Source organism: Carassius gibelio, chromosome B3, assembly GCF_023724105.1.
Source record: "Carassius gibelio isolate Cgi1373 ecotype wild population from Czech Republic chromosome B3, carGib1.2-hapl.c, whole genome shotgun sequence".
Lineage (NCBI taxonomy): Eukaryota > Metazoa > Chordata > Actinopteri > Cypriniformes > Cyprinidae > Carassius > Carassius gibelio.
The window spans coordinates 10,297,149-10,313,511 of record NC_068398.1 but is presented as its reverse complement, the minus strand read 5'-3'; the positions used below and the strand labels follow the sequence as shown (position 1 = coordinate 10,313,511).

At 34.9% G+C, this 16,363-nt stretch overlaps 1 protein-coding gene across 1 annotated transcript; it reads right to left on the bottom strand.

The window, feature by feature from the left end:
- Window positions 1–4,091: 4,091 nt before the first annotated feature.
- On the bottom strand, window positions 4,092–15,283 carry LOC127951762 (heparan sulfate glucosamine 3-O-sulfotransferase 3B1-like). The gene is made up of 2 exons (XM_052549763.1): window positions 14,562–15,283; window positions 4,092–5,730 (listed from the first exon to the last, which is right to left on the bottom strand). The coding sequence occupies exons 1-2, from the start codon at window positions 15,038–15,040 to the stop codon at window positions 5,112–5,114; spliced, it is 1,098 nt and encodes a 365-aa protein (XP_052405723.1). The 5' UTR covers window positions 15,041–15,283; the 3' UTR covers window positions 4,092–5,111.
- Window positions 15,284–16,363: the final 1,080 nt, after the last annotated feature.

The following is a 16,363-nucleotide window of genomic DNA, read 5'->3' as shown; positions in this document are numbered from 1 at the left end:
CATAGCGGGGAACCTAATTTCAAGTTTTTACTTGAGAAATGCATCGGTGCATCTCTTGCTAGAAAACAGACAATTAAATGATAATTAAATATCGGCTAGTCAATGCTTCATCAAAAGAATGTCTTTGAAAGATGATTTCTTCCTGTCTTTTCTCCTCATCAAAAGTATTACTCAGTTTACAAGTGCTGCTGCATATAAGGATTAAGTGTGAATAAAGCAAATCTTGTTTTTCAAGGTTAAGTAATACTGTATTTATATAATGCTTATACTGTCACCAATGAAGACATTTTTTACAGCAAGGAAATCCAGCCCACTCTCAGACTCGGATTAGGGCTCATGTTGAGAACCATATGTAAAACTGGCTAATCTTATTTGCTGAAGCCTAAAGCCTACAACTCTGGCATGGCTGGTATTAGGAAAGTCAAGTGCTTTACCCAGCATACAAGGGCTTGAACAGTTTTAAAGGCTCCTAAGACAAAAGTGATTTAACCTCGGTGAAGAATATCATGCTCATTACCAAGCCGAGTTTTAATTTGTTTAAACAATGTTTATAATTGGGTTACAATAAGCACATTCGGCCCAAATAGGATAGCACTCAAACCTAATAAAAAAAGTTTAATTGAACATACAGTAGTTTACTGAACTTAAATATGGCACATTGATATACTAATAAATAAATGATATTCATGTTGTATTTACTAATTAAGATTGCTGTAACCATCTGATAGCAAAAAGCATCTTTCTATTGACTGCCAGTAAACACATTGTGTATTTTTCAGAATTAAAATGATTCTGAACCACGAAAATTGCACATTTACTAATATTATAATAATATATTATTTAATTATATTGTGGTAGATATTTACTGGTGATCTATTTGTTTTGGGAAGGATCTGAAATGGGCTTTAAATGATGGATATCAGATTCGGAAATAATTAGTCACTTGAGATTTATGGCTCAGGTTGAAAAAAAATGAAAAGGGCAAAAACAATAGAGCGCCTATAAGCAAAGATGGCATACTTTGTGGGGTCCTTTTTGTGCACCACCCAAGCAACTGCCATTGAGATTAATGTGAATGTTAATGAAAAGCTTTCATACCTTGTCTCTAAAATACACTGGGTTATGAACAATTATTTTAACATTTAAAAATTACATACAGCAGCTTTAAACACTCAACACCAATTCCTCCACAGATAAAGACTGTACTGAAGAATCCAGAGCATTAAAAAATGTTGAATCTGTTTGTTTTTTATATGTCCAGGGGGATTTAGCTGCACGAAACGGCCAAGGCCACTGGAATAGTCTTATTATATATGTCTGAACACTGAAATATTTGTTAGTTCTTGAGTAATTGAAATACAACAAATTTTGAGCCATGCAGGATTGTAATCAATACAGTTATTTTGCTTAATATACATAAAACACATCAGGGACTCGAATATTTGCACATTAAGTATTATTTATTGCTCTTAATAATGTTGGCTTTTATACCATGTGTCTCCAAGTGTTCTAGACAGGACAAGTTTTTAGGTTGGCCATGGTCAAAGCCAGTTTATAGACTCCTTAGTCGGCCAAAGTCGACCTAAAGCCTTTTCAGTCCGTCTATAGGAACAGGTGGCTGTCTCTGGGCTCATGTAATCTCTCCAGCACAGTGCATATAGCATTATAATGTTCTTACAACATTGATAATAATGAGAAATGTTGCTTGAGCAGAAAAGATTTCTGAAGGATCATGTGACACTAAAGACTGGAGTACACTCTTAAATATAAAGGTGCTTCACATTGCCATAGAATAACCTTTTTTGACTAAATGGTTTCGTAAAGAACCTTTAACATCTGAAGAACCTTTCGGTTTCACAAAAGGTTCTTTTTGTCAAAAGAAGGTTCTTCAGACTATGAAAAGTAAGAAAGCGATAGTTCTTTAAAGAACCTTTGGCTGAATGGTTCTTTGTGGAACCAAAAACGTTTTTTTTTTTTTTTTTTTTTTGTGGTAACCTTTTAAGCGTCTTTATATTTAAGAGTGTAATGATGCTAAAAATGTAGCTTTGCATCACAGGAATAAATTATATTTTAAGATAAAATCAAATAGTTATGTGAAATTGTAATAATATCTTACAATATTACTGTTTGTACTGTATTTTTGATCAAATTAATGCAGCCTTAGCAAGACTTCTTTTAAAACATTACTAACTTTTGATCACATATCCAAACATTCAAACAAGTAAATGTTAATTATGAATGGTTACGAATTATAATGAGAGGCTGACCTTTCTATGGAAGCCTGTTTCTGCCACTGAATAAAACAAATTTAAAAAGTTCAATGCGACTTTTTATCTCAAAATTTTGATTTTTTTTTTTTTTTCTCAGAATTGCGAGTTTATATCATGCGATTGTGACTTTATAACTCAACTGTGAGACTAAAAGTCAGAATTGTGATTTTATTTTTTATTCAGCAGCTGAAACGGGCTTCCATATATTTCAGAAAACTTGTCCCAGCATAAAAATAACCCACACCCTGTAATATAACACTTTCAGAGCAGGGTGTTTTTGGGGCATTATTCCTTTTAATACTAGCAGGGGTTGTCGACTCACTCTTGCTGTGGATTGTCAGGTGTCTGCTCTCTGTTTTTCTCACCAGTCAAACAACAGCAGCTTAGCAGATATCAACCTGCGGGTATTTGTGCAAACAACAATCCCCCAGCTGCATGGGAGAAAGCATTTACAGTTTGTTTCTACCGTCTCCCTGTATAATTGCTGAGAGGACGCTTCTTCATGAGCTCTGCCTGGCATCCTGCTATCGCCAGGGGCTTCTTTTATGTCGTGCTAACAGCTAAACCAGGGCCATTTGTAAGCTGTTAAAGATCGCCTGATAATAGATTCAGGTAATCACTGCTTGTTGATCGCATTAAAATCGAGGGAATAAAGAGGACGGGCATTTTCCAGACTGCCTCGAGTGTAACAGCCCATCCTGATTGAAGTTGTGAAGGGACGAGTTTGTCAGGCTTGTCAATGCAAGAACACACTAAAGCTGCTTTCATTTGTAAAGTGTTAGAAATGCAGGAACGGAGTTATTTGAGTGTTTGCAAAGCTTTAATTTCTCTTGGGTCACTAAGGTAACGGTGGTCAGGATGTGTCAGTTAACAGCAGGTGCTGTTTCAGGAGCCCAAGGGAAACATCTCCACCCTTAAAATGGTCTCCTATGACCTAACAACAAGTGCTGAAGGCTGTGCTTTCTCCCGAAGCCCCAGAAAACAGCTCACCAAACTGAAAAACAGTGGATGAATTGGTGGTTGATATTGTGGTTGGTCTGACAGTTTAAACCGTACAGATTGAAAAAAATCCAAACCGGCAAACTCCTGTTACATCCAAATGAGCTTCTTCTGACAGTGGTTGATTCACAAATGATAAACATGTTTATTTCCATTGATGTTCACCATTTTTTCACCAGAATTTTAACATGAAAACCAAGAATTTAGGGAAAGAAATGATTTTGTGAGATGCAAACTCATATTTCTAGGGAGAAAAGGCATAATTATGATATCTAAACATAGAATTCTTTGAAAACGGTAGAATTGCGAGATGTAAGCTTAGAATTCAGAAAAATGTCAAGCTAAAACTCAGAATTCTAAAAAAAAAAGGTCAAAATAGTGAGAGGTAAACTTGCAATTGTAAAAAAGAAATACAAAATGAATCGTAATGTAAACAAAGTATCTGAAAAAAATAATAATAATAATAATAAAAGTCATCCAAATTGTTAGATATACATTTGGATAAAATAAATAGTAATAGCGAGATGTGAACTCAGAACTCAAGTTTATAACTTGCAATTGTGAGATATAATTTCACATTTACCTTTTTTTAATTCTGTGGCAGAAACAGTAAACACAGAAATATCACAATGAAAGTCAGCACAATGAAATATGAATACTATATGTGCAAATAAATGAATCCAAGTTATTTAAAAAAAAAACAGCAAAAGCAGTAATATTGTTAAATATTACAATTTAAAATAACTGTTTGAATATACTTTTAAAATGTAATTCATTCCTGTGATGCAAAGCTGTATGTTCAACACTAGAATATACAACATGTTATGCTCTGGTAAAAATAGGTTTATTTCTTCACAGCACAGAAATACTCAGTGTCTCGTACCTCTGACAGAACTGTTTGGTCTGAAGTTGGATAGAAACAAGCGTACAGTCATTTTGAACACATTTTCATCTGATTCATTATAAAAGCAACAGCATTTGAAAGTACACAATAAGGGTTGAATAAAACTCAACCTTTGATGCAGATATGAATAAAAATCATGCCCAGGGAAATGTCACTTTCCATTTTTGCAATTCCTGTAAGGTATGAAATGAGTTAACTGAACTCCTCCATTTCATATTCATACTGAAAAGGCCCTTTAGATTTTTTCTTTTTTAAGAAAAACATTTTATGACAAGTTTTATGCAAAATCTTACAGTAACATGAAGTCATTATATAGACAGAGGTGTGAAAATTTCTGTCGAGCTGCGTTGTGTTGCCTTTCTCTTCTTGAGAATTATAAATACAGTCTCAGACTTTTGTAACAGAGAATCAAACATAGTTCAAATCCGTCTTCACAGACTTCCCATGTACAGTAATGTTGATGTAGAACATTCCTTTTTCCTAAATAAGCATCATTTTTTATTGACCATTATTGACAATTTGTCTAGCTTTAAGAGTTCTGATCCACAAAAAGTGTCTTTGGAACAGCTTAGATGAAATAATGGCCCTTTAAAATTAAGACATGCTGAAATCATCATCATCATCATCAAAAAAAAAAAAAAAAAAAAAAAATCATATACCCGTAATTAGTTTAATTGTGCTATTTTCCTTTGTCAAACATCCCCTCTCCTAAATTCCTACATCAATTTTTATTATTTTTTTCCCATTAGAAAAGACAAAATATCAAGCTTGCAGATTTGACCGGAATGTAAAAGAAGTAGAAAACTCCCAGGACGTACAAAAACAGATAGGCAGCCGAGTGAGTATATTATTTTCAATAAATTATTATAAAATAGAGTTCTATACTTTTTTACAATTAATTCTTTTCCAAAAATGTCTTAACAAAAAACGAATAAAAATCAGTCCCAGCCAAAGTCATGGCCGGTCATGTGGTAGAACTTTTTGTTGAATGGCTTGTAAAACTCTCGCAGTCTTTGAATCACATCAGGATGGATGTTTGGATGCGTGCGGCCTTTAGTTTTGCCGAGGCAGTGGGGTCTGCTGTTGCTTTCAGGTCTTTTGAGGCAAGGGAAGCCCTTGGCGGGGTTAAAGTGAAAGTGTTTGTGCGTGACCTCCCTCCTCAGGCCCAGGAAGTGCTGCACGCGGGCCATTTCCCCGGCCGGGTCGCTGATCAGACGCTCCCCGCTCACAAACAACAGCTGGCTCATGGGGAAGAACTGCAGCCACTGCTCCAGATGCCTGGCGTACATGCCGATCTGCACCGCGCTCCACGAGGTGTCTATTAGATTGGCTGTGATGTTTTTGAAAGTCAAGCTCTCAAAGGACGGGATGTCGGGTTTCTTTGAGCGGGTCTGCGTGTAGTCCGAGATCGCCCGGGTTACTGGGTCTCTAACCACAACTATCAGCTTAGTGTCCTTGGACATGGCGTGGATCCGGCCTGGGACCTCCTTGGTTACAAAGTAGCTTGGTGTCTTCTCCATGGTCAGCTGACCCTCCTCGGTTTTGGGCATTAGTTCCCTAGGAGCAGAGAGGCATGGGGAGGCTGAGTATCAAAGAAGGATTCACACTGACAGACAGCACAGATATGAAAAACAGCAGGACTATCATAGGACACACACTTCTCTGTCTGACACAAAGCTCAAAGAGGACAGTCTGAGCATTAGAGGGGACACCCATGGCTAGTCCAGGACTGTCTAATGAGTACTGCTCCCAAAAAGACAAAATTACATTTTTTCAGATGGTTGGATCCAGTGTGTCTAGTGTATAAATAATCTAAATTGAATTAATTCATGTTTATCTAACAACATTCTAACAGTGCAATATATATATATATATATATATATATATATATATATATAATGTATGTATATATATATATATATATATATATAAATATAATTAATGTATGTATGTATATATATATATATATATATATATATATATATATATATATATATATATATATATATATATATATATATATATATATATATATACGCTCACTTTTATTGAATAATTGATTTACTTAATTTCAACGCTCATTTTCTTTAAAAAATTTAAAATTTCAACTGTAATTTAAATATATGTATATAACTGTGATAACATAAATGTACATGTACAATAAATGTAACCATGTTTTGGAATAATAATTACTGTGAAAAGTGATTTACAGATAAATCTAAGCTTTTATTTAATCTCTCCATATTTATACATCTCAGAGCATTTTAAGAGTTAAAAAAGTTTCACTTTATGTGATATTATCATGTTTTATTATAAACATTATAAATGGTTATATCATCATTATCGGGGATCCTTATTGTTAAACTAGTTTAAACCTCTTCTTATCAATGCAGATCCTTTATGGCCAGAATATGCTGCAAATTGGACCATATTTTATATATCATTACCATATTGTTTTAATATCAGAACAGAATAAGATTGGACCAAAACTGTAAGCGTAATCTATATTTTCAGATCCATAACCTAATCTGAGAAACTACACAGACACTTAATATGAGTTATAGTGACTGGATCACTGAAGCTGTGTATATTATGAAGTTTTATTTAGCACAAAAGAGAAAAGACATTCACCTTAATCCCTCTTACAGTCTTATAATAATCCTCCTCATGGCCATAACTCAATACAGATCACTAAATGACCCACACAAAGGCTTGGAAATGTACATAAAAGATGCAGCATCCTCCTTTTCCCCTAATTGTTTTATTTCAGAGCAAGTTTGAGCATGTTTATGTAGAGTTCATTTCACTCTCATGATACCTGAATCAGCAGTATCAGGCCAGATGCTGTAATTGGCAAATGATTTGTTTTACTTTAGCTAGCAAGCGGGGAAAGGCTGAACTAGGTCGAGTGAGGTTTATGCAAGACTAGACACTTGCAATAATGCACGTAATGAAGGGAACTTCAAACTCGGGGTCAATGTAGTGTCAGACAAGGTAGATCGAGGACAAGATATCAACACTTCACTTACAATCACAAACATTTTCATATGTTTTACATCACATTTTCTTTTTGTTGTTGTTGTTTTGTTTTTAAGAAGCAGTCATATCATGAGGAATCTACACCCACACACACACACACACACACACACACAAACACAGACACACACTTTCTAACATCTTATTTTCTGACATCAGGAAGAATGCAGCTTAACACTTTGAAGACTTAAATCATGTGAATTAGCATTATGTAATAACTGACAGTACAATTCAAAAGCTTGTGGTCAGTAAGATTTTTAGTTCTTTGAGAGGGAGAGAGAAATCAATACTTATATTCAGCAGCAATGCATAAAGTTGAACAAAATACTTGCACATTGTTGCAAAAGATTTCTATTTCAAATGTTCTTTTAGACTTTTTATCAAAAAATACTAAAATGTTATCAGTTTCCACATAAAATCTTAAGCAGCACAACTGTTTTAAACATTGATAATAAAAATAGTAATATATGTTTTTTTTTTTTTTTTTTTTTTTTGAGCAGCAAATATGATTTCTGAAGAATCATGTTACACAGAAGACTGGAGTAATGTTGCTAGTCATGCTGAAAATACAGCTTTGCATCACATTAATAAATGACATTTCAAATATAATCAAATAGAAAACTATATATATATATATATATATATATATATATATATCCTAAGTAAACCCAAAGCACCTTAATTTCAAATTCCGTGAGCTTTTTTATAAAGTCTTATAAAATCAAAACAGTCCAGTTTGATTCTATGGATCGGAAAAAGATTATAGCAGTTCCTTTTAGTCAGGAAGAAAATGATTTACAAATATAATATTAGTGCTTTAAACTGTCAAACAAGATTAATGTATGTATGCAGTTTGGACAAGCCTGTCAACTATTCTGCTTGAAACAACAGACGATTTATCTTAAGTTATTTATAGTTGCCAGGGACAAGAATTTTGACATTGACAGATGTTTGAAAATAAAATTAGCTTGGGGCTGAAAGTAGAGAAAGATATGTTGCTGCAATGATTACGCCTGATAATGAGGTATTTATATATATACACTTTACTAGGCAAAGACTGTTGTCTTAACCTCTCCTTCAAGACAAAGTTTAATAGATAGTATCTAAGCAATTACTGGAATGAAGTGGGGAGGTGGGAAAGGGTTTGTACTGGAGGAGGAAATGAGAGGAGAATAGAGAAGTGCTTTAAGGAGTCGAGGGATTGAGGGTTAATCCTGTCAGGGGGATTGTAGTGGGTCGAGCTCATTAACCACCTACCACAATTTAAAAAGAGAGAAAAAAGTGCACCTTATGTAATCTTAGAAACCTTGCTATTTCTCTCTGGACTCTCATCATTATTAAGTGGTGTGAAAAAACCTAAACCTACTGAGACATAGATGAATGTGTGTGTGTGGGGGGGGGGGGGGTTAAGGGGCCTCTATATCTCTGCAATTATGTTCACAGTCCCCTAGATACATGAGCAGAGCCTTTTGTAGTGGCCCAGAGGGAAACCAAACACAACTGATCAAACTTTCCATCTGGTCCCCAAACAAAACAGACCTGAATCAGAACCGCATGCATTATTCATGCAAGCAGACAGACACAAATGTGGTGCCTTGTATTAAAATCTGAAGACATAAGTGCTGTTGGGAAAAGAGCAACGGGCTTTCACAATTTGTTGTCCTTAACAGACTGTGCTGCCAGAATGGCTGTCCAAACATCTTAATCCAGCATGCTGACTAACAAACCAAACTCTTTAAAGTGCGCTTCTGTTCAACAAGTGGTTAAAATATGCATTAAATAAAAATTAATAGAAGTGAGAGTGCAACTATATTTAAAATGTTGTAAATTGTGCTTCCATTATGACAAAAAGTGTGCTTACTTACTGAATGAGTGTACTTTATAAAAACTATTTTCAGATAATATTAATGAAATACAAGAACACTTAAGTGCACTTGAAGAGAGTAAACTTTCATGGCTTTTTCTTAACAAACTTAAGTATACTTAAAATGTGCACACAATGCCAAATGTTTACTTTAAAGTACATTTGCGATCGCTATCTTTTGTCGTGCTTAGTTTTGATGTGTTGACTATCATATTGAAGCACGTATAAAGCACATGTAAATTATTATTTTGAAATGTACTGAATCACAAATATATTTAAATACATGACATACAGGTTTCCATAGAAGTGTTTAAAATGTATATTTTAGATTAGTTGAAATGCTTGTCAGTACATTCATCAGTATACTAGTGCATTTCAGTACTTCTTAGGGGCTATTGGCCCATCACTTTTTGGTTTATAAAAGTATATTTTTTAGTTTACTTTAAATGTAACAATAGTAAACTGTTTTGTACTAACCAAAAGTTACCCAAAAGTTGCATGAAAGTTATATATAATTGCTAATACACAATAATATTATATAATTGCTAATACACAATAATATTGACCCTTGATATAACTTGGGACCCTCCATAAATCTCCTCAAGCCACAAAATATCAACTTTATGTATCTGTACCTCAAAACAGAGTTTGAGCTGCGTGCAAAGTTTAATAATTAGAGTTAAATGTTTTGAAGAAATCTTAACACTAAGTTTAATTAATAGTGATGTTGCACTAAATATAATCAATTATGATGTTGCTCGCTGTAGCAAGCACTGCTAATAAATGAATAAAAATGAGTTCATGAGGATTTTTATCAAGCCAATTCTCCAGCCAAGAGCAACACAGAGGAAAAAAACCAAACTTCTACAGACAGTAATAAAGTCTTTACTAGCCACAGTTTAAGATTAAACTGCACTCTTGGACCATTAGAGAAATAAAGTTCTCCAGCAGCACAGGGTTAAATTAGAGAGCCTGTTGTGTTAGATGGCTGTTATTACCTTGTTTTGTCTAGAGGGAAGTGAGCTGTGTCTTCTCTTAAACTTGTTTTTGAAGAGCTCTCTGTAAACCTGTGTTTACATGATCTGCTATCAGCTAGCATGTTCAAAGGCTGCTGTTGATGCCTTTAAAGTGTCTGTGCTGTTTGAAGATCCCTCAGGATGGTCTGAGATGCTGAGAAGCTGGTCGTCATAGAACAGCACTTTGCAACTGGGATTTAATGAGTTGCTGTCTGCTTATGCAACTGTTCAGTGGAATTTCTCAGTGTTTTTAGTTGTTACAATCACACCTCCGATAGCTGCTTTTGCAAGTATATGTTTGTGTTAAATGATTATGTTGACTGCATGTGAATCAGCTTCTTTGAAGATGTTTATGACATGTTTGGATTTCTTCTTCTAGGAATATACACTTGTTACAAAATATGAATTTTCAAGAGAAGCAAATCAGCATATGAGAATGATTTGTGAAGGATCATGAGACATTGAAAGGGTGGAGTAACGATGATGAAAATTCAGCTCTGCATCACAGGAATAAAAGCTTTTAATGTATTCTATATTACGATAGAAAACAATTATTTTTTATTCGAATAATATTTCTCAATATTACTGTTTTACTGTATTTTTTCATCTAATTTATTTCAATTTATTTCAAAAAGATAAAAAAAAAACGACTGAATGCAGGTTCAAAAAATGGATATTTTTTTTGCCATAATTTTGGGTTCCCCAAAGCAACTTTAGTTCTTATAGAACCATTTATTTTTTAAAACATTTAAATAAAACATTTTCGCTCCAAAGAACCTTTGTGCAATGAAAAGTTTCCATGGATGTTAAAGGTTCTTTATAGAACTATAGAAGCCAATAAAGAACCTTTATTTTCAAAAGTGGTGTGCAAATATTATATTTTGCCTTGCTGTGCACCACCCAAAGTGGCATCTAACTGCCATCTCTTTTAAAAATTAGCTTAACTAAATAACATTTAAAGAAAATATGTATCATGACCTTAAACCTAGAGGTTTTGCAAGCCCTTTTACCTACGATTTCTTAAAATAGAGAACAGCAGCTCTTACCCTTTTGAATAAGTATATCCTACACACCTGTTCACAAGCAGAATGAGGGCTTAGCCTGGGTCAGTTTAAGACAGCAGAGATCCAACCTGAGAGGGAATTCTTGTGGGGGAATGTCACTTTGTCAAAAACCCCAGCAGGGTACAAGAAGTGGTGGTATGCAGCTACTTCAAATAATCTGACAGAGTTTCTATGGGACACGTTCCAGACTAGAAATCCATCATTCTAGTTGTGCCTTACCATCCCACACAAAGGCTAGCAGCAGTTTTATCTGTAAACACAACAGCAGCATCTTTCAAGACTGAGGAAAAGTTACGTGCGTGTTTTAAGAATCCCCTCATTCTGCTCCTCTTAGGGCTTTTTTTGAGGGAGATCCTGCTGGGTTTCTCAAGAAGCACTTTCACCCTCTGAGCACATTTGCATACAAAGTGAAGAAAGAAACAACACAATTCACTCTAATTGCCTGCTCTTTCTCATTGGGGTTAATGCAGAACCTCAGGGGTTCAACAGATCCTCTTTTGAAACATTCACCATCTCACTCAATAGACTCGCTTTCAATTTACTGCCAGCATCTGCCATCCACAAACAAGCTACTCCTTGTAACTCTATCAGACTGTCGGGATGTTTGCTTCAGAGTCAGTAAGTATGATTGGGTCAGAGAACTTTTCACAACGCACTTTTCTGAAAACATCTCTGTTATTTTTCCGTGTCCTCTCAAACTGCCACATTGTTAAGTTATCTTGACCAACATAACATTTTATTGTCTTTAATAATCAAATTGGAAACAAGATATGAAGACACCACATTATATTTTAGAAAATACTGAATGCTATATGAATATGGTAATCATAGTACCATTGTAGCAAAAAAATGCGATGCTATAAACCCTGTTAAACTTATGGTATTTGATAAACAGCATAATCAAAGATTTTTTGCAAGTAAAATGTCTGTTAGCATAATCATTTTTTTGCTGAAATCTTAACTTTAATAAATTGTATATTTTAGTAGCCTAAGATTTTCAAGATAAACACTTACATTACACAGACTGATAATCATTTACTTGATTATAAATGCATCATGTTTATGAAAATCACTTAAAAATGCATCAACTATGATACATCAGGCTTTTGAGGAATGTTTATTTGTTTATATCTGTCAGTCATCACTGTATTGCATGACATTGTATGTTTTGACTCTCACAATAAAGAGTTTGGATCATACAATTAACTATTTAAATATGATTTTATTAAATATTATTGACAAATTGTCAATGACAACTGAAATGTTTATGCATTTTATACAAGTAGTCTGTTATAACGATATCACTGATTAATATTACAAGCTATCATAATTTTATATATTTGGCTGTATAAATATCAACAATTGCACCAAATTTCATATTTCTGCTCAAATTTAGATTTTACTATGGGTTAGTAATTCAAGACATATATATTTTCATTAAACAGTTTTCAATTGAAAAGAAAAATACATGTTATTGTGACTAATATTTCATGGTTTACACATTACAGGGTCCATATTTTAATGTCATATTGTAATGCATAATTGAAATGTGTTGTTTAGGTGTAAGATGTTTCGATACTTGAAACAGAAACATAAATATCCACAAATGATTTGCCAGTTATCAAACTGATAAGCCCCTCTGTTTCTTCAAAAGCATTGTATAAAAAGTCACGCTGCATGTACAGTTCTAAAACCCTGCTGTGCTCAGTCACCCTTCCGAACGCCTCCTACAGGGAGCACATGGACGCCTCATCTGTGCTGGACTAACAGTGAAGCAGAGCTCAATACCTCTGCAGGAGACGTGGCCACCTGGCTACATGCTTCTCTCTCCATGATTCTGCTTCACAATTAGTCTGCTGGGCTCCCTGGATAAAGGGGCTCATCCTGCTCTTTGCCTCTTACTTGTATTCCCACTGTGCTCCATCAATAGCGAAGGAACTGGGACTTCAGATTCCTCCACAGAAAGTCTGTATATCAGCTGGAATATATATATATATATATATATATATATATATATATATATATATATATATATATATATATATATATATATATATATATATATATATATATATTTTTTTGTATATTGATGATATATGAAACAAATTGCATAGTTTGATTTTTAGTTTGAACTGTGATTGGCCAATTTAAGGTCTTCTTGGCCTAAAGAAATAGCAAAATGGACTAAATTTACTGGCGACAGTCAATGAATATTCAAAACATCCATTTTTTTTGGTTACAAATACACATAAGGGAACACTCCATTTTATCATATTGCAAACATTAATGTTACTGTTGAATGATCTTTGAATGTTCTGAAACCAATAGTAATGTTTAAAAAAAGTTAGACAAACATCCAGCTGAAACATTTCCAGAACGTTAGCCAGGGAAGCTCTGAGAACGTTCCCTGTTAACTGGGAACTGGCCAGAACAACTTTCTGTGTTGGGGTGAATTCTGGTCAAATGGGACACTTTTTGCCATTGATATGACTGGGAAAAAGCTCCCTATTAACCTGATTAACCCCTATTACAACTCACTGTTAATGTAAACTCACACTATGGAAAATCTGTTTTCTCTATACGACTGTCTGGTAAAAGAATAAAAATACTAGGAATCAAAGGTGAGGGTCAAACCTCTACGGATTGATAATGTTGTGCAAGTGCACCTGACTGTGAGGGGTGTTACACAAGCAGAGAGCGTAACGTTTATTTAGTCTATATTTGTCTTGAGTCATTCCAACATTTTATCTAGGTCTAGTTCACCATTTCCAAACACTGTGCTGGACAGAATTATTCCCATAAGTCCAACATAACGGTGTAACTAAATATAGCATGTTTGCATCCAAAAAGTTGCTTTTTCTCTCCCTCGATTTCTTTTAATGTAGCACATGCCTATAATTCCCAACATTAGTTATGTTTGTGATATGTAAAATGTAATAGGCAATGACTAATTCCTTTACACACACACACACACACACACAAAAAAAAAAAAACAACACCTTTGCTATTATAAAAACCACAAAGGTCATGGTAATGTATTTATATGTCTTTGCTTTTTGAGGTCCTTTATTATTAATGTTAATATTCTATTTTAGAATTTGCTCTTCCGATTTTCCGAAAACCCCTTGAAACGTAGACCTTGTAAAAATAACCTTTGTAAAAAACTAAAGCATTTTTGAGAATCCCCAACTTTTTGTTTGTTTTTTCTTTCGTTGAAAACCTTCAAAAGTTGAGTCAGAGCCCCTCAAGCCCCCTATAGTTCACAATATGACAATTACTGACAGGTTTATGTATCACTACTGGGATGAATATTATATGAGCCACATAATTCCTCTGTATTAATCCGCTTTTATCCTGACGATATGATAAACATAGCCTATATGAATAACAGAGTGTAAAAAACCGTACCTGTACCACTCGAGTCCTTTCTCGTAGTTGCGATCAAAAAAGTGCGGCTCCGCTCCCACCGCGCGGATATCAGGATGGAGGCGCAGAAACTCGAGCAGCGCGCGCGTCCCGCCCTTCTTCACCCCTATTATAATCGCTTGGGGCAACTTTTTAGTCTCGGAGCCGTTCAGGGCACCTGCTACTCCCGAGTCCTCGTCATAAGCAACATCGCCCTTGTTTTCCTCCCAGCCGTCTCCTCTGCTGTCAGCATCACTCTCGTTGTTTAGTAAGTCCCTGGACTGGCTTTTGAGGAACATCTCCAGGGCTTGTTTCTGGAGGGGTTTGAGTGGATTCCTACTGCTCCTTTCTTCCATCATGAAGCTCGGTGTGGTGGCGCAGTAGCCCACGCAGCAGTACAGCATGTACACCCACAGTGACAGCATGATGCAGAACACGAAAAGTTTGTTTTTCACCGGCTGAGTGGACTGACTATATTCCATAGGTCTCTCCTGTGTGTAATGGCAATGTCCAATAGGGCATATTGGCAAAGTTACTTGCTCCTCCGCTTAGGTCCCTGTAACATGCAGACATCTCCGCGGGAGAGGAAAAATAGGAGCATGAGTCCCAGGCAGATGCTGAATTCATTTCATTTTGCAGTCTAGCCGAGATGTAGGAAGTCACAGTTTTTACGCTGGCACGAGCGCGTCTTTGCGCATCACTCCACCGCCTCCCACTGGCTCTTGTCATCTGAGTGAACCACGGGCCATGCACAGTATTTAAAGAAGAGGGGCGTGTGATTGGCAGCGGGACTGGCCAATCGGAACTCATGCCCGAGTTCTTAAGGCTTAAGCATTTTATGTAAACCTTTTTTATTATTATTTAGATTTAATTTGCAAAACTATTGCCACTCCTACTTTAAATAACAGGAAACAGGAACCTGCCACATAATAGTTTATTTCATGAAAAAGTAGCTATGTGACGACAACTTATCCCGATAAAAATGTCACAGCTTGCTTTGAAGAACATTTTTTGTAATTTAAACTACAAAATTTTTCAAAAATTTGGGGTCAGTGAGTTTCTTTTGTTATGGTTTTGAAAGAAGCCTCTTATGTTCACCAAGACTGCATAGGCTTGATCAAAAATAGAGTAAAACTGTAATTTTGTGAAATATTATTATGATTTTAAATAGTTGTTTTAAAATGTAATTTATTCCTGAGATGCAAAGCTGAATTTTCAGCATTAATTCATTAATTTACGTACTTCCTTAACGACAATAAAACAACAGTTGTTGACCATTGTGCTGTGCAAAAATCCTAAAACCAAAAAAAAAACAAAAAAAAAACACTTTTGATCAATTTAATGCATACTTACTGAATCCTTACTGTATCCCTGTGTACGCAAATTCATGTATGGTACATTTAAACAATGTTATTTCATTTCTAATAAATGATAAATGTGCTGCATACTGCAGAAAATTGGTTCTTGGGTATAGCCAAGTGTGATAAACTAATTTCAACTAGTTTTATTCGAGTAACATTAGTCTTTATTTGACTGAATCATCATGACTTTGAAGTGCCAATCAAATCTAAAGGAGGCACTCACAAAGATCATCATAATCATCATAAATAGATACATGAAAATGAAATTAACAATAGCTTTAAAAAAGATAAGAAATATGAGCCCAAACTCATCTTTCTCTGTCCTCAAGAAAATGTTACAAGGATGTAAACACGAAACATGCAATTTTGGTCTTAGTTGGTTTTTACAATTATACTGGCAAATGTGACTTTAAAAAGCAGAATACCAGGCTTTGCACAAGTCTC

Bases quoted from the DNA above. Each gene is read 5' to 3' on its own strand.
- LOC127951762 (XM_052549763.1), bottom strand. From the start codon at position 15,040: ATGGAATATAGTCAGTCCACTCAGCCGGTGAAAAACAAACTTTTCGTG. The intron at 5,731-14,561 runs GTACGGTTTTTT...CTCTGCTCCTAG, and splicing joins AAAGGACTCGAGTGGTACAG to GGAACTAATGCCCAAAACCG.